Source organism: Girardinichthys multiradiatus, chromosome 22 (genome assembly GCF_021462225.1).
Source record: "Girardinichthys multiradiatus isolate DD_20200921_A chromosome 22, DD_fGirMul_XY1, whole genome shotgun sequence".
NCBI lineage: Eukaryota > Metazoa > Chordata > Actinopteri > Cyprinodontiformes > Goodeidae > Girardinichthys > Girardinichthys multiradiatus.
Window position 1 is genome coordinate 94,471 of NC_061814.1, and position 22,387 is coordinate 116,857.

A 22,387-nucleotide genomic window follows, 5' to 3' on the forward strand; every position below is an offset into this window, starting at 1 on the left:
TATTTTCACAGAGGAGATGAGGTGGTTAAAAAGGACCAAAAACATGACCCCACCCCAGCACCTGACTTCAGGTCCTTAGCCTCAGGTCACCGTATTCTTCTGAATAGATTTTCTGTAGGTCCCACGAGAGAAACAGCACAACACTAAAATTATCTTCTGGTTTTCAGAGCCTGGCGTCAGGACAGAGATCAAGTTTTCTAAAGTTCAATCTTCTGGTTAGGTGTTGGAGGAATAAAACAAACATTTCTGCCGCGTTTGAATCCTTTACCTCTTAAAAATGAAGAGTATATGAGTTGGACAGTTCTTGGACCTATTATCAATAAAAAATAGACATATTTATCAAATATTAAGACAAAAACAAGTTATTTTTCAAACATTTAATTAGAATTTGTACAATAATACATTCATTGATGAGGCAAATGAAGATGTATAGAAGGAACAGAGAGAGTGTTACAGATCACTTCCACTGTTCCACAGCCCTTAACTGACTCCAAGGTTTTCCAGCAAGGTGAGCATCCTTGAACATTTCTACACTGAGGATAACCTTGACCTGCAACATGTTGGTTATCCTTCCTGTACACACACTCAGATATGATCTGCACAGATGCTTTTAGCAGACTTCACCAGAACAACTCTCATGAATCGGATCACATCAATATACATACAGTGAAGTACAGTGATCTTGGTGGTGATTGTCTCCTGAGCCGATGTGGCTGACATGAAATAAATGCTGCCATATGTCAGAGCAGTGTGACAGAAACAGACAGTCAAGTCTTCATTTAAAGCATTTTCCCAGCTACACAGGTTAAAAGATGCATTTATAAAAGCACTTAAAGCTGGAATAGCCACCAACAAATACATCCATTCATTTTGATCATGAAAAGAATCATGACAGCATCTCAGGTCATTAACTACATGTACATATGTGAGCTTGAAGTATTCTTTATGTCTGGACTTCTTTGTTGCATTCACTTTGATGCCGGTTCAGCTCGTTCATCCATCATAACAGCAAACATTCAGACACGACACCTCTCCAATTAAGTGTGGTTATCCAGTTAAACACAGCACACTGAAATCCAACAGTCCAATTTCTCTCATATCTGTTAGTAAGGTCTAGGTGTGGCCCACTATGATTCCACCATATGATCATTTGGAGTAAAAGTACCACATTTCTAACATAACAATTCAGAACATAACTGCAGAAGATGATCTTGGCTTACCTAACAGCTTGGAGCTTGCCAAGTGTAGCTGTAAAGCGGTTCTTGTAATAATATTGAAGGTTGGGCTCTTCCAGCTGCCTCGCCCTGACCATCCCTTTTTATCAGAACTTGAAATATCTCTAAACTGTTAAACTGGTTTTTATGTAAGTATGAATAAATGCAGATGTCTTTCGGCCAGCAACATGTAGGGGAGGGGTAGTGCTGCATACCTATGCTCCACACAACCCTGATTATTAAAGCACTTCTCTGCTTCCCCAACCTTAAATAGTACAATATGACAAGACAGAAAGGTTTAGTGGTTTCAAAAGTGCGGCTTTTTAAAACTTGAATACAACTTATGACCAAAAACCAGTTCAAGTACGCTAACTACTAAACTAGTACAGGAACCAAACAGATCTGACTCTTCCCTCTGATTCAGTCCCTTGCCTCCAAGCTTGTATGAAGAAAACAGAAGGATCTGTAAAGGATGAAGTCCTTGGTAAGAGAATATCTCTGTGGTCAGTGGTCACCCAGTGGTAGCACTGCAAACCAGATTACAATCTGATAACATCCACAACCCAATAACAGAGATACAACACAAAGCTGGCATAGAGAAGACGTTTAACCATTGCTTCAATAATACATATAAATTATAAAAATACATGTTTATTAAAAAATATGGTTGGGATCAAATCTAAAATACAGTGTGCATGAAAAATCTTTTACAACATAGTATTTGGCCGTGTTCATACTGAGTTTCAGCACTCATCCCTATGTGTGCCTGAAGGTAGATATCCCTGGGGTTTAAACAACAGGCACTCAGGTGAGGCTCACATTTTGGTGTTTTTTTAGTTGTAGCTGTAGTTTCCTACATCTTGGAACATCTAGCGATACAGCAACAACTTCCCAACAGTGAAGGTAAAGCTGTCACCTCATCCTCCTTAAATCCTCTTTGGTAAATGCAGTGAGGAATATGAGCTAGACTGTGCGTCATGTCACAGACCCTCTTCAAGCATATGCATGTATAAATAGGTACACGGAGAGAGCAAACTTCTTAGTCCTAAAGGTGCAACGTTCCGAAAAAACAAGAAAACTATGATCAGCCAGGAGACTTTGTTAGGATGGTAACAGCAGCAGGTGGAACAACATGACTCTGTTCAGCAGGCTGGGCACCCGGCTCTTGCATTCTCCTCACCCCCTCTTCTTCCAACATTTCTTCTCGTTCAAAAAAGTCATGCTGATCCCATGGATGGTCCTGGCCATCGCACACTTCAATCCCAGAATCTCCAGTAAAGCGCCGGTACCTCCCTGGCGTTGAGTCCTTGCTAGGGCTGTTGGTACTGCTGGAGTAGATCTGCGTGGTCTCCAGAGTCCCACCGAGCGCTACACGAGCATCAGGTGGGATGGAGGCAGCTGAGTGGGGGCTAAAGGCTTCCTCGGGAGCGCCAGAGGATGGTGGTACCAACTGGAGAGGCGTGTAGGGAGGAGGGGGGGTTTCTGGTCGGTTGACTGTCTCTTCATAGGCTGGTAGCAGGTAGACAGGCAAAAGTCCTGCAGAGAACAGTGTTCCCAATACATATATTAGTACATGTGCAGAGTTCCAGACTCTTTGTACAGTTTTTTTCTGTAAAACACCATGTCCTGTATCTCTCTCTGAGCAGATCACCAAGAGCACCAATTTCCTTGATGGTGCACAACATATCGAATCTTCAATGCATTATCACAACTGCTACAGACTGACTGGATGCAATATCCGCTAATACTATTCTGCCATCCAATCAGAATCAGAATCAGAATCAGAATCAGAAAAGCTTTATTGCCAAGTACGTTTTTGGACATACAAGGAATTTGTTTTGGCGTAGTCGGTGCAATACAATACAAATTAAACAGTATAAACATATCTACAATATAATATAAATATATGTGCAATAATATTAGTTGGATGGATAATCATCTTTAAGTCCACAAAGGATATAGATCTTTAAAACCAAGACCAAGGTCAGGGACACTGGTGGGGATATTATGAAAATAGGAAAAAAGGAGTGGGGGGAAATATAGTCATCAATAACATTCTGATGTAATGTTTTCCTAATATCGTACAGCTGCAACACTGATTTCATCTTCATGTGCTGACAAGTGAGTGTCATTCACAAGTGAAAACAGGTACCTAATTGACAGGACTTGTGTGCAGGGGTCCTGAAGCTTTGTTGAGTTTGTGTGTCTTCATGCATCAACATGCCACGTTTGTCCCTCCGTGATCAGGCCTTTGCAACAATGCCACAGAAGCTGCGGCATTCATCCTTCAGCATGATAATGATCTCATCTACAGAAATGCGATCATCACTGAGTACCTCCGGAATTTGGGAATGAAGAAGATCAAATGGCCTGCGGTGCGTGTAGACAACAGACCAACTAAAAGACGATTGGATCAGGTTGGGTGCACTTTATGTCCTAAAGCAGAAGAGTCAGATTCCAGTACTTGAGGGCTGGTGTCCTGAAACTGTTGCATTTGTCCCAAGCCCAAAACATCTGAATCAAATGGCTGAAGTGCCCCTCATGCAAGTTTTACAGAGTCCAGCTAATGACCTCATTTTGGCATTTGGATGTGTTGATGCAGAGACACATCTATAATCTGCCCAACACTGGCTCTCGAGGACTGGAGTTTGACACTCGTGTGCTAGAGTAACCAGCACTACCATGCTGGTTAACCTTCTAAAACTCATTGTTGAGGAATGGTTTACCATCCCACAGCAGAATGTGACCTGGCTGCTGACCAGCATGAGAAAGTGGTGCAAAGTTGTTGTTGCTGTGTACGGATCTATTGAGGTCTGTGGCAATGTTAAATTAGAAGTAAAAATAACCAATATGTGTTGATTTTCCTTATAACTGTGTGAGAATAATACAATCATCCAGTTCCACCTCAAAACAACAGTAGAATATTGCAACAGATTTGAACTCTTATTAGGGTGCTACCCACATATGTAGCTATGTTGCTCATTTCACTAGTCCACCGTCCTCATAGTAAATACGACTAATCAGGGAAACACAGAACTAATGGGAAATATTAAAGGGAGAAATAATTAACTGAGAAAACATTTCAAAGTATTTTGAGTTTGTTCTACACTCAAATGTGAGGCTATTTGTCTGACAGCAGAAGCATGGTCCAAACTGGGTCATTAACAAAATGGCTGAAAAGCAAAGGTGCTGCGATGACCTAGTCAAAGCCCAGGCATCAACCTCATAGAAGTGCTGTGATTGAAACTTAAAAGAGCTATAAAAACACAAGATCCTGCACACCTCAGGCAGCATAAAACTATGTTGATTAGTTCTTAGCCCTTAAAGGTAGTTCTGTGAATTAGTGGATTACAGCATGGACCGCTTTAAACTGTCTCTGCATTCAGGGACTCTGTATGGAACGTGTAAAAGTAACAAGATGCACAAGACAGTTTCAGGTAAAGCACTTACTAAGATAGAGGGGTAACCGGGTGTTGTTGTGAACCTCTCTGTAGGCGATGAGGTTGATCTCATTCTGCCGGCGCTGCTGCTGGAAACGCTGCTTGGCCCGCCAGTGCTGACATATACAAAAGCCTATCAGGATTATAATCACAGCCCACACCAGCCAGAACCCTGAAGATAAACCACATGAAACATATTAAAGTGTATCGGAAAACTGTAATACTATCTTAAAATTTGGGTCAATACCAAAATTAGAGCTTATGTACTAAAAATATTAAAGGGGACATATCATGCAAAATTCACTTTTTTCAGAATCAGAATCAGAAAAGCTTTATTGTCAAGTACGTTTTTGGACATACAAGGAATTTGTTTTGGCGTAGTCGGTGCAATACAATACAAATTAAACAGTATAAACATATCTACAATATAATATAAATATATGTGCACAGTTTTAAATGAGTGAGAGTAAATATAGAGCAGTATAAGATGCAAGAGCAATACAACAGTGCAGGTGATCATTGTGCAAGTAAAGCAGGAGTCCAAGCTGAACGTTAATGTAACGCATAGAGTTACAGGTTACAGGTGTCCTGTCAGTAAAAAAAGGGGGGGTGTGGGGGAAAGGGAGAGTGTCAGGGTGGTTTCTGGGCTTTGTTAACAAGGCTGGTGGCAGATGGGAAAAAACTGTTCTTGTGGCGTGAGGTTTTGGTCCGGATGGACCGCAGCCTCCTGCCAGAGGGGAGAGTCTCAAAGAGTCTGTGACCGGGGTGGGAGGGATCAGCCAGAATCTTCCCTGCCCGCTTCAGGGTCCTGGAGGTGTACAGTTCCTGGAGCGACAGTAGACTGCAGCCAATCACCTTCTCAGCAGACCGAATGACACGCTGCAGCCTGCCCTTATCCTTGGCTGTAGCAGCGGCGTACCAGATGGTGATGGAGGAGGTGAGGATGGACTCAATGATGGCTGTGTAGAAGTGCACCATCATAGTCTTTGGCAGGTTGAATTTCTTCAGCTGCCGCAGGAAGAACATCCTCTGCTGGGCTTTCTTGATGAGGGAGCTGATGTTTGGCTCCCACTTGAGATCCTGGGAGATGATGGTTCCCAGGAAGCGGAAAGATTCCACAGCGTCAATTGTGGAGTCACAGAGGGTGATGGGGGCAGGTGGGGCTGGGTTCTGCCTGAAGTCCACAACCATCTCCACTGTCTTTAGAGCGTTGAGCTCAAGGCTGTTCTGGCTGCACCAGTCCAACAGATGGTCCACTTCCCATCTGTACGCGGACTCGTCACCATCAGAGATGAGTCCGATCAGGGTGGTGTCGTCCGCAAACTTCAGAAGCTTGACAGACTGGTGACTGGAGGTGCAGCTGTTGGTGTACAGGGAGAAGAGCAGAGGAGAGAGAACACAGCCTTGGGGGGAACCGGTGCTGATGGTCAGGGAGTCAGAGACGTGCTTCCCCAGCCTCACGCGCTGCTTCCTGTCAGACAGGAAGTCAGTGATCCACCTGCAGGTGGAGTCGGGCACACTCAGCTGGGAGAGCTTCTCCTGTAGCAGAACTGGGACGATGGTGTTGAAGGCAGAGCTGAAATCCACAAACAGGATCCTGGCATAGGTTCCTGTGGAGTCCAGGTGCCGGAGGATGAAGTGAAGGGCTAGGTTGACTGCATCATCTACAGACCTGTTGGCTCTGTAGGCAAACTGCAGGGGGTCCAGGAGGGGGTCGGTGATGTCTTTTAGGTGTGAGAGCACAAGGCGCTCAAAGGACTTCATCACCACAGAGGTCAGGGCGACGGGTCTGAAGTCATTAAGCCCTGTGGTCCTTGGCTTCTTGGGAACAGGGACGATGGTGGAGGACTTGAAGCAGGCTGGCACATGACATGTCTCCAGTGAGGTGTTAAAAATGTCTGTGAAGACTGGAGACAGCTGATCAGCGCAGTGCTTCAGGCTGGCTGGTGAGACAGAATCCGGACCAGCAGCTTTCCGGGGGTTCTGTCTCCTGAAGAGTTTGTTGACGTCCCTCTCCTGGATGGAAAGAGCCGTCCTCGGCGTGGGTAGGGGGCTGGTGGGGGGGAACTTCAGGGTGGGGGTTGGAGGTGCCAAGGCCCCTCTTGAGGTTGGGGAGGTGGGGGTGGTGGATTGTGGCTGCAGCTGTTGGGGGGCGTCGTGGGGGATGGTTGCAGGACTGTCCTTTTGTCTTTCAAAGCGGCAGTAGAACTCGTTCAGGTCGTTGGCGAGGCGTCGGTCGTTGATGGAGTGGGGGGCTTTCGGCTTGTAGTTGGTGATTTGCTTGAGCCCTTTCCAGACAGACGCAGAGTCGTTGGCTGAGAACTGGTTTTGGAGCTTCTCAGAGTACAGTCGTTTGGCCTCTTTCACTGCCTTGCCAAACTTGTACTTAGCCTCTCTGTATATGTCTTTGTCCCCACTCCTGAAGGCCTCTTCCTTATCCAGTCTTAACCTTCTGAGTTTAGCTGTGAACCAGGGTTTGTCGTTGTTGTAACTCACCCTGGTGCATGATGGTACACAGCTGTCCTCACAGAAGCTGATGTAGGAAGTCACAGCCTCTGTGTACTCGTCCAGACTGTTGGTAGTAGTCCTGAACACATCCCAGTCTGTACAGCCTAAACACGCCTGGAGATTCTCCACAGCCTCACTGCTCCACTTCCTTGACGTCCTCACAACAGGTTTGCAGAGCTTTAGTTTCTGCCTGTATGCAGGAATCAGGTGGACCATGATGTGGTCGGATTGGCCCAGTGCAGCACGTGGGACGGCGTGATAAGCGTCTCTGATGGTGGTGTAACAGTGATCCAGAATGTTGTCCTCTCTGGTCGGACATTTTATAAACTGTCTGTATTTGGGGAGTTCGTGGGTCAGATTACCTTTGTTAAAGTCGCCAACGACGATTACTAAGGAGTCCGGGTTGGTCCGCTCCACACTCAGTATCTGGTCGCCGAGCATGCGCTGTGTGACCTGCACGTTAGCTTGCGGCGGGATGTAAACACCGACCAGGATGAACGAAGCGAACTCACAGGGGAATAGAAAGGCTTACAGTTTATGATGAAGGCTTCCAGGTCTGGAGAACAGTGCTGCTGAATCACTGTCACGTCGTTGCACCAACCACTGTTGAGGTAAAAACAGATTCCTCCACCTTTCGCTTTGCCGGAGAGTTCCGTGTCTCTGTCCGCTCTGTAGAGCTGGAATCCTGCCAGCTGCAGCGCAGAGTCCGGTATTAATCCACACAGCCACGTCTCCGTGAAGCACAAAACTGCCGATGAATAAAAGTCCCTGTTTTTCCCCAACAACAGTTGTAGTTCCTCAATTTTGTTGGGAAGTGAGCGCAATAGAGAGAAATATTCCAGGTAACGGTGTTCGTAGTCCACGCTGGCGAAGACGTACCAGCACCCCAGCCCGTTTCCCTCTCTTCCGGCGTTTCACCGCGTGAACAAAGGTGAGCGCACCTTTGACCAGAATGTCCAAAAAGTCCAGAGCAGTAGGCAGAAAAGTGGGAAATAACTCCTCTGGTGTAGTAGCCCTGATGTTCATGAGTTCTTCTCTGGTGAGAGAGCTCCGGGTACCATCATAGAAGACCGTTTTAAAGCAAAAAACAAAACAAAACAATGCGCACCAACACGCCGAGGCGACCATCTGCGGCGCCATCTTGGAGCCATCTTAGCTCTTAAACACATTTTCTGTGAAAGTCTAGAAAATTTGAATTTAGTCACTCCAGATCCTGCGATGATATATTTAGATGCTTTTTGGTTCTTATTTGGTCAGATTTTTCAATTTTCTATTCTATTCTCCATTAAGTCATAGTATTTTCTGTGGAACTTCTAAAGATGGTCATGGACTTCCAGCTAACCAATACAGCGATGCCGCCATTTTTTCTCTCGCAGTATTCTTGTAGGTCAAGTTGAAGGATGCCGAAGCAGCAAGCAGAAAAACCTAAAAGTTCTGTTGTCGGGTGTATTATCCCACACCAGTCATTGCACCGTCCCCCAGGATCAGAACCTCTTCGTAGTGCCTGGTTAAATTTTATTTTTCATGGAAACATGCCTACATCAGTGGGGAAAGTCCTCTTCGTTTGCGCGAAGCACTTCCGGGCGGAGTGCTTCAGCAACCTCGGTCAGTATGAAGGAGGATTAGCCGAAAGGCTCCGTCTGTTTGAGGGGTCAGTTTCTGTCTATGGAAGCGACGGACAGAGCAAAGAGGTAAGCTGCAGATAACGATAAAATGACAGAAAGCTTGATTGTTGAGGCGTTGATATAACTAACAGGCTGTTGTTTTGATAGCACAGCTTCGTGCCTCCTGCTAGCACTGTGCGCTCGCTTTTAGCTCCTTAAGGACATCACCTTATTGTGTGTTTTCAATAACAATATCGTACTCGTCGTCTTCCGCTTTATCTGGGACCGGGTCGCGGGGGCAGCAGACTCAGCAGAGACGCCCAGACGTCCCTCTCCCCAGACACCTCCTCCAGCTTCTCCGGGGGGAGCCCAAGGCGTTCCCAGGCCAGCCGAGAGACATAGTCCCTCCAGCGTGTCCTGGGCCGTCCCCTGGGCCTCCTCCCGGTGGGACGTGCCTGGAACACCTCCCGAGTAAGGCGTCCAGGAGAGGTGTCCCCCCCTCCTTGAACCGCCACCTTAACGTGGTGGAGGGGTTTGAGTGCTCGAATGATCCTAGAGGCTATGTTGTCTGGGGCTTAAATGCCCCTGGTAGGGTCTCTCATAGCAAACAGGCTCTAGGTGACGGGTCAGACAAAGATACTGGAGTAGTCACAATATTGTCATTTTAGACATCATACGTGGCACAAAGCACATTACATTGAATACATTTGTTATATCACTCAGCCCTACTTAATACATGTGAAATAATGCTCTTTAACATGAATATTTGTTTTTAATAAAAATCAAGATTTTGAAATAGCCTATAATGAATTCATAATCAATTATAATGCAGGGTTGGTGAACTCAGGTTCTTAAGAGCCAGTGTCCTGCTTGTGGTTCAAATGGCAGGAGCCCGTTTCTCTTCCTTCCAGCCCCTTTGCTTGGTTCAGGTGTGTTGGACAAGATCATCATCAAACAGGCAGGACACTGGACTAGAGTTGCCCATCCCTGCTTTAGAGTTTGAAACTAAGTAGTCCCTTTTTAAATGGATGTCATTAGACCAGGGAATGAAATGCAGCTCCAGCCAGTGATATACGTTATCAGGCTTTGTTTTGAATCTCTTCATGAAAACATAAACTACAGGGTTTGAAAAAAATACTAAAATCATTTTTTTCGAATGGCTATCAAATGAACTGTGGCACACTTTCCTAAGTTCCTCCTGGTGGGGTTGTGGAGCTTTGAATCCCGAGTCAGAGGGAGCAAAAACAAGAAAGGAAGCTTGATCAGAATCAAAGACAAACCTAATAACCCTGTTTTGGTTCACTGTAGAGGTTTATAAAGTTCTTGCATAATGTGTTTGTCTTGTCTTAATGCACCTGAGATAGAGAGACAACCTGACTCATCCAGCAAAATGTGTTTCAATACTGTTTAAAGACCCATTCTGAGGTCCAAGTGAAGAACCCACCAAGGCACTCAGATGTTCAGAGCCCAGTACCAGAAGAACCACCAATCAATCGGAGAGTGACTATTCCCTGCCAGCACTGTGGGACTGTGGGAACCTACCGAGGTCCAGATTCAGTTGTCAGAGAGGGGTGACACCAGTCTGACCAAAATAAGGTTTCATGGTGGAAATTCACAGGTGGCCAAAGGTGCTGGACTAGAAGTGGCACACTTGTAGTTTATTTCTGCCATTTCTTTGTCTCCCCAACCCTTGGCTTTAAAATTAAGACATTAAGGTATGCAGAACTTCCAACTATGCAGGAAACCATGAGACAAAGAGAGACTGATATACTTTTGATAAACATAGGTCTTTTACCTGGTGATAATACTCTGAATGATGATTCTCAGTTTCTTAGGACATTTTCATTTAAGTATTTAGATTTGTTTATTAATGGCGTTTTGTTTTTTACTTAATTATTCATTAAAATAATGAATAATCAAGAATCCCTCATGAGGACGAAAATATAGAGGCACGTGACGTCGCCCGGTACAGCGGAGCCGGGGTCCCACCCTGGAGCCAGGCCTGGGGTCGGACTCGCTGGAGAGCTCCTGGTGGCTGGGTTGCTCCTCGCGGGACCCGGCCGGGCCAAGCCCGAACGAGAGACGCGAGGCCATCCCCCAGTGGGCCCACCACCTGCAGGGGGAACCGTGAGGGACCGGTGCAAAGAGGATTGGGTGGCGGACGAAGGTAGAGACCTCAGCAGACCGTTCCCCGGATGCTTAGGCTGGCTCTAGGGACGTGGAATGTCACCTCGCAGGGGGGGAAGGAGCCTGAGCTTGTGCGAGAGGTCGAGAGATATCGACTAGAAATAGTCGGGCTCGCCTCCACGCACAGCGTGGGCTCTGGAACCCATCTCCTTGAGAGGGATTGGACTCTCTTCTACTCTGGAGTGGCCCATGGGGAGAGGCGGTGGGCTGGTGTGGGTTTGCTTGTTGCCCCCCAGCTCAGCCATCTCGTGTTGGGGTTTACCCCAGTGGATGAGAGGGTCGTATCCCTGCGCCTTAGGGTTGGGGATAGGTCTCTGACTGTCGTCTCGGCCTACGGGCTGAGCGGTAGTGCGGAGTACCCGGCCTTCTTGGTGTCCCTGTCGGGGTGCTGGATAGTTCCCCTCCCGGGGACTCAATTATTCTGCTGGGGGACTTTAACGCCCACGTGGAAAACGACAGTGACAGTGAGTGGTGTTTTGTTATTGGACTTCTGTGCTAGTCACGGATTGACCATTTTCAAACATAAGGGTGTCCATCAGTGCACTTGGCACCAGGACACCCTAGGCAGGAAGTCGATGATCGACTTTGTTGTTGTATCATCAGACCTTCGGCCGCATGTTTTGAACACTCGGGTGAAAAGAGGGGCTGAGCTGTCCACTGATCACCACCTGGTGGTGAGTTGGATCCGCTGGAGAACCCCTCATGACGACTACGAAATCGAGGCACGTGACGTCGCCATGTACAGCGGAGCCGGGGTCCCACCCTGGAGCCACGCCTGGGGTCGGGACTCGTCGGAGAGTGCCTGGCGGCTAAGTTGCTCCTCGCGGGACCCGGCCGGGCCAAGCCCGAACGAGAGACGCGAGATCATCCCCCAGTGGGCCCACCACCTGCAGTGGGAACCGTGAGGGACCGGTGCAAAGAGGATTGGGCAGCGGACGAAGATGGAGACCTCGGCGGCCCGATCCCCCGCCCTGGATAACAATATCTAGCAAACAAAATCTGTTTCGTTGTCCTTTTTGCCTTGGGAAACACGATCCAAATGCATTCAGTGATGTTCTTGATGCTAGTGTTAGCGAACTTGTTAACTATGTTGGGGTCTTGTTTAAAAGTTGTGTTCATTCAAATTGTGGTAGCATTAACATTTTAAAAGGTATCTTACATGTAATTTGTGTAAAAATATTGTCAGTAACATTAGTAATGGGATTACAGCTTTTGTTACTACTGTGAATTCCTTAACTTTTCTCTGCTATTGTTTAAGAATTTACATTCAACAACAGCAGGTCCTGACGTTTCCCTGCTTTAACACACCTGATTTAAATTTTTATTTAGATTTCTGTTTGTTGGATTTGAAGGCTTAAAGTTACAATATTAGTTTTGGTGCTGTTGTTCTCATGCATTAGTTAACGTGGCACATTATTGGTGCAATGATTTTGTATATACTTGGTTATTAGACATTTGTTGATATTTATCAAGGGCAAGTAAATTAACTGAATCTTGTATGGCTCGGCAGCCTGGAGGGGGGCGGGGTGTGAAGTGCCTCATTTGCTTTAAAAGAGACTGCAGAAAAATGAGACTTTCAAAAAGGAAGCTTAAAAAATGAGTAAAATGATCGACTGAGGAGCTAAAATAACAACAAATTCAAACCAAAGCATTGCAGTTCCACTTTATGCAGACCACATCTGAATGAGTTAAATGGGAGTTGTAGTTTTTTGGGCTTGTTTTTGAACATGAAGTTGCTTATTTGGGCTTGGCTATCTTTCCGTGTGAAACCCCTTGAATGTCTCCGAGCTCCAAACAAAAAAGCAAAACACGAGTGGTAGGTAGTTTCTCCTTTCCATGCCAGTTTCCTGGTGGTGGCGCCGCCCGTCTGAGTTGACTCTGTAGACCCCAAACACACTCCACCAGAGCCATGGTATATTGTAGTCAAGGTAAATGCTGTTTTAACATCTTTTTCATCTGTGCCAGGCTTTATGCTAATTTTTAAATATTTGATTTCTGACCCGTAAAGAAGATGGTTTTACATCTCTTTGGCTCATGTGTCAAGTTTTTTGTTGACTGTGTTTACTGTCATTTTGCTGTTACGTATGCAAAATGGACTTTTCTTTTGATTAGAGTTTAAAAGTTATTCAAAGAATTTAAGTTATTCAACATTTTTGTAGTTAAAGTGTTTAGCATACTTTTGCTGCTGCTTATATACACTGCTCAAAAAAATAAAGGGAACACTCAAATAACACATCCTAGATCTGAATGAATGAAATGTTCTCATTGAATACTTTGTTCTGTACAAAGTTGAAAATGCTGACAACAAAATCACATAAAAATCATCAATGGAAATCAAATTTATTAACCAATGGAGGCCTGGATTTGGAGTCAGACACAAAATTAAAGTGTAAAAACACACTACAGGCTGATCCAACTTTGATGTAATATCCTTAAAACAAGTCAAAATGAGGCTCAGTATTGTGTGTGACCTCCATGTGCCTGTATGACCTCCCTACAACACCTGGAGATGCTCCTGATGAGACGGTGGATGGTCTCCTGAGGGATCTCCTCCCAGACCTGGACTAAAGCATCCAACTCCTGGACAGTCTGTGGTGCAACGTGACGTTGGTGGATGGAGCGAGACATGATGTCCCAGATGTGCTCAATCGGATTCAGGTCTGGGGAACGGGCGGTCCAGTCCATAGCTTCAATGTCTTCATCTTGCAGGAACTGCTGACAAACTCCAGCCACATGAGGTCTAGAATTGTCCTGCATTAGGAGGAACCCAGGGCCAACCGCACCAGCATATGGTCTCACAAGGGGTCTGAGGATCTCATCTCGGTACCTAATGGCAGTCAGGCTACCTCTTGTGAGCACATGGAAAGAAATGCCACCCCACACCATTACTGACCCACTACCAAACGGGTCATGCTGTGCTCCACGGTGTCTCCAGACTCTGTCACGTCTGTCACATGTGCTCAGTGTGAACCTGCTTTCATCTGTGAAGAGCACAGGGCACCAGTGGCGAATTTACCAATCCTGGTGTTCTCTGGCGAATGCCAAGCGTCCTGCACGGTGTTGGGCTGTGAGCACAACCCCCATTTGTGGACGTCGGGCCCTCATACCATCCTCATGGAGTCGGTTTCTAACCGTTTGTGCAGACACATGCACATTTGTGGCCTGTTGGAGGTCATTTTGCAGGTCTCTGGCAGTGCTCCTCCTGTTCCTCCTTGCTCAAAGGTGGAGGTAGTGGTCCTGCTGCTGGGTTGTTGCCCTCCTACGGCCTCCTCCACGTCTCTTGGTGTACTGGCCTGTCTCCTGGTAGCGCCTCCAGGCTCTGGACACTACGTTGACAGACACACCAAACTTTCTTGCCACAGCTCGCATTGATGTGCCATCCTGGATGAGCTGCACTACCTGAGCCACTTGTGTGGGTTGTAGAGTCCGTCTCATGCTACCACGAGTGTGAAAGCACCACCAACATTCAAAAGTAACCAAAACATCAGTCAGAAAGCATCGGTACTGAGAAGTGGTCTGTGGTCCCCACCTGCAGAACCACTCCTTTATTGAGTGTCTTGCTAATCGCCAAAGATTTCCCCCTGTTGTCTTTTTCATTTGAACAACAAGATGTGAAATTAATTGTTAATCAGTGTTGCTTCCTAAGTGGACAGTTTGATTTCACAGACGTTTGATTTACTTGGAGTTATATTGTGTTGTTTAAGTGTTCCCTTTATTTTTTTGAGCAGTGTATAATGCCATAATAATTTAATACATTTATACTGATTACAAACAGCCTTTGTTTTACAAGGTGTGGTGGTTGCCCGTTGGGTTTGTTTTCATACAGATGGTTGCTTGTTTCTCTCACGAGATCTGGCAAAACTGCTCAAACCCAAGGTTTCTTGAGTGGCACCTGCTAAGAATACAAAGACAGGTCAAGAGGAGAAGACAATGAGTCAAAGCAAGTTGCACGTTGATGGCAGGCTCCACTGTGGAGGGAGGGAGGGCTGTCGTACAGCAGAGAGCAAGAGGGTGGGCCCTGTAAGGTCTCCTTGTTCAAATTTTTAGGCTAAGTCCAGGTTTTTCTCAGAACTCCCTAATGCAGCTTTAACAAGCTCAAATTTGCCATTCAATTTCAATTAGTTACAAAGCTGCAAAGTTATAGCATCCGTCCTGAATCTTGCAAATGTTTACTGACAGGGTAGAACTTTACAATTTCAGAAATCAGCACCACCTTCTAACAAACAACAGACGGCGCTGTACACGGGTGACTGGGAAAGGGAGAACAACGTGTAAAGCTCTTTGTAGAACCTCGATACCGGTCAAATTGAGTTGCACATGGGTGGACAGATCACAAAACTGATACTTTACATCAAAAGTAGTAAGAGTGTACTTTTCCACTGGCTCGTTTTCAGCCAGCACAGCTCAGCTCCACTTGGTTTCGCTCTACTCAGTACAGTAACTGTTGTGTTTCCACTGACCCTCCAACGGCTGAAGCTATGGTGGCTGAAGCCCCGCCTCCAGCCATGCATGTAGAGCGCTGTGCTGCTATTAACGCTACTGTGTTACATTAATTCATATTAAAGTAATCTGTGTGAAATGAAAATAAAAAAACATAAATAAACTAAATACTAATAACGTTTGTATTAATGTATATGCAAGGATGTCTTATTTATGTTTTTTATGTCTAAAAGGATCCACTGTGATAATTACCTGGACCACAGCCCAGCCAGAACTTTATAAAATAAGGCTCAGGGGTTCTGATGTAAGGGGGATGTGGGAGGAGAAGCAGAGAGGAGAGAGGCTGCTGTGATGATGGTGAAGCTCCAAAGTTTGCATGAAGAAATTACAGTTTGGGGCTTTACGAGGAAGTTTTTGTCTTATCCATGGCAATAACAAGGACAAGGACTTAAAAATGCAAACTTTTTGACAGACTTTTGACCTTTAAAGTTGGTTTTAGGTTGGATATTCGTGCTCCACAGAATTAGCGGCGTTTTTCTCCCGTTGGGTCCGATGAAGGCAGTCTGATTACGGGGCAGCTGCTCTCTGCCTGCTCCCTCCTCCTGCAGATGCTGGTCCGCTAAAGGACCGTAAATAAATGTCCAAACCATTGTTTCATGGTGGTTTTGTTTTTTGTGTTTTGGGGGAAATGTTTATGCCTCTGAACAGCTGATTTTTTGTGTGATCAGCTGGTTTAGGATGTTATTAAATACAGCGCTCTACCTGCATGTAATTCAGAAAGCTGATTTGTCCTTTTTCTTTTCTGTCAGCCTTCAGGCATGGGTTATGATCTGTAAATGGTAAAATCTGTAAATGGTAAAGTTACATATATGACCTGCTCCACCACTGTGGTCCTTATTATTTTAGTTGCTCTTGAGTTTTATTAACGTTTCCCTGCACTGTCTCAACGAAAACCTTCTCATTTCACCTCCTTCCACGGCCAATCAGTGAACAGCAGTCTGTTCATGTCACATGTAGTCCCTACTCAGCCCCGGTCGTACCTGCTCAGGAGCAGGGACCAAAAAGTAGATACCAGTACGGAAAAGTACCGAGTGGAGTCGAGTAGAGCCAAATCAAGCCAGTGGAAAAGGGGCATATGATAGATAGACAAAAGGCTCATTAGCTGTCTAAGATACCCTTACCGTGGGATTTACAAAAACCGAAGAAATAAACATGATTGATCTGTTTAAGATCCGGATCCAACCTTACACAGCTATATATGACTACATAAAAACATGCATACATTGCAAATAAAACTTTGTTTAAACCACTGTACCCTGGTGACATCAAGCAGTAAGTAACACTTATTGCTTGAAGATATCCTGCTTTTTTCTATTTAGGAAGGAAAGTTTACTCACACCACATCTCATGGTAGTTACTGCAGCACTCTGCCTCTCCACAGCAGTGGCCCAATTCACAGATGTAGCTCTGGTTGTTCACTCCCTGACAAATGAGCCCGGCCTATTAACAAAGAACAAAAACAGCCAAGTCTAAATTTAATATTCTGAAGCTGTCAATAAGGGGTGTACTTAGTTTTTCACACATCATCTTCATTTTTGGCTTCATCTTTAATTAACAATCATGTGTGAAACCTGTTGTGTGCTTTTGGGTTTAAATAATTTAAAACCTGGATGATTTTCATTCAGTCCTGGTGTGTAACAACCAGAGGAAGGAGACAACTAACCACTAAATCAAATCAGAAACCTTCACCCCAACAGATTTATAACATTCTTACAATTTCTGTTATAAATACTCCAAAAAACCACATCTGGTGTTTTCTACTGACAGAACGTTTAATCAGTCACGCAGTCTCTTTTTGTACTTTTCAGATGGAGGACAACACAAAGTGCTTTAATTTAAAAACAGGAAGTAATGACAAAAACAAAGAAGCAATGATGGTCTAAACAAGGCTAAGCATAGAAAAGAAAAGGAAAGAAATGTATGGAAATATAAAGCTACCAAAGGTAACGGGATGGTTTCAAGATGAAGGATGATGTTTAACCCTATCGCTCACATAGACAAAACATAGTAAATAGGACCATCTATGATTTGACTTTTACTCAAAAGCAGACTTTGGTCCACCCAAATCTACTTTACACTAATTTATAAACTTGGCTAAATACATGAACGGGTTTAAATAAAGAGTGACCCAAGTCCTCTTCCTATTGCTGAAACGTGTTTTAGTCAAGGAAACAAGGCAAATGTGCAAAACCCTTTTGATGTTTTGGGTCTACAATGTCTACAAAGTTTACTGAGCGGGCTAAAAAATTTTTTGTTTAAATCTTTTTTGTGGCCCACGAGTATTTATGAATAAATGATTTTGACCCACGTGGTAAAAAACACAGCTGCTAAAGACTTTCTGTGTCAGAGCTTATTGGTTTTGCTGTTTCTCTGCTAGATGAAGCCACTAAAAGAGCTACTATTGCCAACAATGCTTAACTTTCTCTTTAATACAGAAAGTACTCCTGGATCAGTGGTTCTGTTTTGTGTGTCTCTGCTCGGTTTTATCAAACCTCCAGTCAGTCATGGCAGATAGCTGCTCAGACTGAGTCTGGTTCTGCAGAGAGTTTTCTGCCTATTAAAAGGGAGTTTTCCTTTCTACTGTGCCTATATGCAGGCTCAATATGAAGGACTGCTGCAAAGTCGATGCAAGAGACTGTCCACTATTGCTACATGTTCATCAAGGAGTAGTGAAGGCTACAAGTCACTGACTCGATGCAATCTGCTGGGTTTCCTTAGATAGAAAAACTTAACCAATTTGAATAATAAACTCAATATGACTGCATTGTTGGAGAACTACAATTGAATTGGAATGTATGTTATCTGTCTGTCTGAAAGGATTGAACTGGCTAATCTTCCACATATAAATTGGATTTTTATTGTGTTGTTTTGAAAAGTGACAAGAGACATTTATTGTGACCAGGCGCTAATTTAAACTGAGTGGAATGATGAGACACCAAAGGGAAGCATCAAGATTCGAAAAAGTATATATTGTAAAATCCTTAAAATGCTTTAAAAAAAACAAGATCTCAAATAATAAAAGAAAAAAGCATGAATAAAAATAGATTAAAAAAATCGACAAAAAAAAATCAGAGAACTAAAATTTATACTATTGAAACAACTGGTAGAAAACTGCATTATTCACGAGAAAACGAAATAAATATTAAATAAAATAATCTAAAAACAGCCAAACCTAAAGCGTAATTAAACGTAAGATACGATGAAATTAAGAGAAATTCTTTTATTTTGTAAAAGTCAGCTAAAACCAAAAAGACGCGCCTGAGGTAACCTGTTTATTATGAAAGCAACTGCTGTCCTCACTAATTTAAACTTTAATTACCACTAAATACAGTAATTACCCCAAAACACAATGTTCGCCGTTTTTCGTTTTGGACAGCAAGTCAAACGTGATTTCCTTAAAAATATTTAAACATTTTTTTAAGTTCACGTTCCTGTCTCTTGTTACTATTTTCGTCCTTGCTAAAACAAAAGCAGACAGCCTAATTCAGGAAAGTTAGCTCTTTAATAATAAACACCGAAAAAAAAAATGTGTAGCCACTAGCTAAGCCCAAGAGAAAAGTTGATCTACTCTGGTTTGAAGTCACTGGCTGCCTTTCACAAGCTAACTCTTGTTGACATCCAAACTATTTCAAAGACTCCGGACGGGGCTACCATGAAGCTAGCTCTTACCCCTACAACAGTGGCTGACGTAGCCGAGTTTCCAAGTCCAGCGGTAAACTTCGGTAAAGACATGTCAAAAATCATCACAATGGTTTTAAATAACTTAAGTGAAGCGAGCTGTCACATATTAATGAAATGTCACACACAGTATGTTAAACTACAACGAAATCGACACAAATCAAGTACAACTGCCTAACAATGCTTCTTCACCGACTCCCTGCTGAGGTGGGACTGACTCTTTCTGTTTCACTCTGACGGTTCTTCGAAGCTCGTGCCACAGCCCCAGTCAGCTAAAAACATTCTGCCGGAAGTACCAGATACCTGTCACGTGATACAGTGCGCGGCCGCTCTTCTTCTGTTTTTTTTTTTATGCCGTTTGGCAAACTTTAAGGGCATTACCGCCATCTTTTAGCTTGGAATATGGATCAGAACCCGTCTTACCTTCATATATTTTTTAAATGACTGGTTATTTCAAAAATCCAAAACACGTTGGGCACAGCGATGGTGGTGAAGGGATTTAAGCGTGCGACCCTTGTATTGTATGGAGGCTAGGGTTGCCAACTCCTTGATAAATAAAGAAGGGACACCTCCTGGTAGGGTCGTCCAACCCCACTGTCTGCACCTCTACCGGCCTGGTGATTTTTTTCACCCTTTTTCTTTGTGTGAAATGACTTTGGAAACATTGGACTCGAACCCAAGTTTAATTCGATGCATGTTTTTGACTGATATAAATATCAATGGAAAAATAATTATTCAGCAATTTATAAAATAATTTATTCTTTTTGGAAAATAAAATTACTAGACAAAAACAAATATCCTTCTAAAATAAATAAACCACTATTGAAAAGACCTCCGTCCTGCTTAACTTAAAACAATATAAAAAAGCATAACAGTATAATGCAAAACATTTTCGTAATAGTACATTAATGCAAACAAAAAGTCTGTAGAAAAGTTGTAAACATAAACACTAGTGCCTTAAAGGTCATGACTGTACAGGTGTAGTGAAAAAAATATTGAACTAGTGAACTAAAAAATGCAGTGCTGAATTATGTAGAAACAACCTATTTTTTCCATTTATATTTCATTTGAGCTCTTGCTGCTGCAAGGAGTTGTTTGTTTTTCAGGACTACCGAGTAAAACTCTGAGCAGGACATTTCATTAATTAGACTGACAATTAGCTCACTTCTCATTAATTCAGTAGAACATTTGTTCCTCACATCAGTCCACTTATTTTTCATGATGGAGAAAATATTTTCCACAAACCCACTAGAAGAAGGGATGCTGAGGTCAAAGGGTACAATAGCCTGGATGTTGGGGATGTCAGCTGCTGAAGAACTTGCATCCACCTCTCTGCTGTTCCACTGGACTGACACTTCGCCTTTTCCCGAGAGACTGTTGTGAGGCACTCTATCTATCTACCTACCTATCTATCTATCTATCTATCTATCTATCTATCTATCTATCTATCTATCTATCTATCTATCTATCTATCATGAGAGCACAGTTGCAAAAAAGTGGGACAACTTCGCCGAAACACGTTGTTTCAGCTTTCACGGTGTCCATAGATCTCTTGCGGCGGAAGCACGGCGCGCTGGTTACGAGCGCTGAACAAACACGGGCCTTTTTTGTCGTGTAAGCGGCGAGGAGACGCTGGGGAAACCGTATCTGATGGGAAAACGCGAATCGGCATAACACCTGAATCTATCCTTAGCAACGGTACCTGCTGGCCAATGAGATGAGCCTAAATATTCTGTCAGCTCATTGGTCACAGAGCAGGATATGGCTGGTAATGAATTTACCGTAATGTTAAATATTAAGCACCCCATCATTTATTAATTCTATTGACATTTTAGTGAAGATTGTTGATCCACCTAATAATACGGGACTACCTGCGTCCCGTTTCAGCTCAATACGGGACGCGTACTTTTTATTCTAAATACGGGACAATTCCGTTTTTCAAGGGACGGTTAGCAACTCTAATGGAAGCCTTAGTCCTCGACGCAGGCTGTCGCGGGATCAAATCCTGGCCCTGGCGACCTTTTGTCCACAGCGTATCCCCCACTCTTTCCAACATTTCCTGTCTGCTTACTATCAAAAACTGATAAATAAAGGCCACTAGTGCCACAAAAAAAACAAACCAACAAAATAAACCTAAAACACAAACTATGTCTCCTGACGTTAGTTGAAATAACTCCCTTATCCTTAAATCCAATTGATCTCGCCATTTGTTCTCAACATGTATTTTAACACTTAACCTCACTTTTGCTAATTTTCATGTTAAAATTGACATTTTTCTTTGCTGCACTTTTAGCAGATTTGTCAGCCAACTCGTTACTCTCAATGCCAATATCTGCAGGAACTGACATTAACTTGATCTGTGCCATTGGTTTTATCCTGAAAACTGAATAAGTTATTGCTAGCATATCTTGTCTTGAATCTTAATGAATACTGGTTAATGGGCTACTCAAGTCTCAACAAACTAATACCTTCAATCGTATTGTATTGAAAAATCATTGAACAATGCCCTTGAAACAATACAAACTCGTTTTAACTGCACGAGATCGTCGTCACAGTGGATCAGCAGGTGACTCTAATGCAGGCAATAATTACAGTGGCAGAGTTCAGGTTTATTGAAAAACAAGAAATGACTGCGGGGTCATCAAAGAGTCCAGGTTCTGCTGGTCAATCCACTGAGGGAGAAAGGTTAGTGAGTACAGAGAAGTTTGGGGGAAATGTTCAGTCTGGAATAGAGAGATAGAATAATTCTTATGTTTAAAAAGGAGGAGATGGTTCCAGGGAGGAAGGTGAATAATGCCACAGAGACTGAGATTGACAGGGAAGGTTGAAGGATGATGGTTGAGGTTCTGTGATATTTTCCAGGGAGTGATGTGTGGAGTTGGAGGGTGGACAGGCAGAAGTTTAGAAGGCAGGTTTACTGGAGATATTCCGAATGTTCATTTAGGGGTTTTCCATAAGATTAAGTTCCTCTACCATCTTGAAAGGTTTCACATCAGTCCTTTTTTAAATTTGTTTCAATGATGAAAAGAAAAGGCACAGCAACATTTGGTCTGGACTTTGGAAATCTATTTTTGTGTATAAAAACCTTCCTAAAAAGACTATAGAGTTGATTGTGATATCACCTTATATAACATTTTAAATTTTTAAAACTGGGACTGTATATTTAGACAACCACTGATGTAAATCTTTTCAAAAGGCATTAGTATACATACAAAAATATGTGGTCTGTTCATTCAACATATTTGTTACCAAATGA

General features: G+C 43.6%; 1 protein-coding gene across 5 annotated transcripts; it reads right to left on the reverse strand.

Moving 5' to 3' along the window:
- Positions 1–362: 362 nt before the first annotated feature.
- Positions 363–19,704, reverse strand: LOC124859576 (WW domain binding protein 1-like). Of its 5 annotated transcripts, none has more exons than XM_047352457.1 (4): positions 19,555–19,704; positions 16,791–16,893; positions 4,665–4,826; positions 363–2,750 (listed from the first exon to the last, which is right to left on the reverse strand). In XM_047352457.1, exons 1-4 carry the CDS (start codon positions 19,558–19,560, stop codon positions 2,299–2,301), a joined length of 723 nt encoding a protein of 240 aa, XP_047208413.1. In that variant the 5' UTR covers positions 19,561–19,704; the 3' UTR covers positions 363–2,298. The 5 variants fall into 5 exon arrangements, with proteins under 5 accessions (XP_047208413.1, XP_047208414.1, XP_047208416.1 ...); XM_047352458.1 differs by lacking the exon at positions 19,555–19,704 and adding an exon at positions 19,324–19,430; XM_047352460.1 differs by lacking the exon at positions 19,555–19,704 and adding an exon at positions 19,311–19,414.
- Between the last annotated feature and the right edge of the window lie 2,683 nt (positions 19,705–22,387).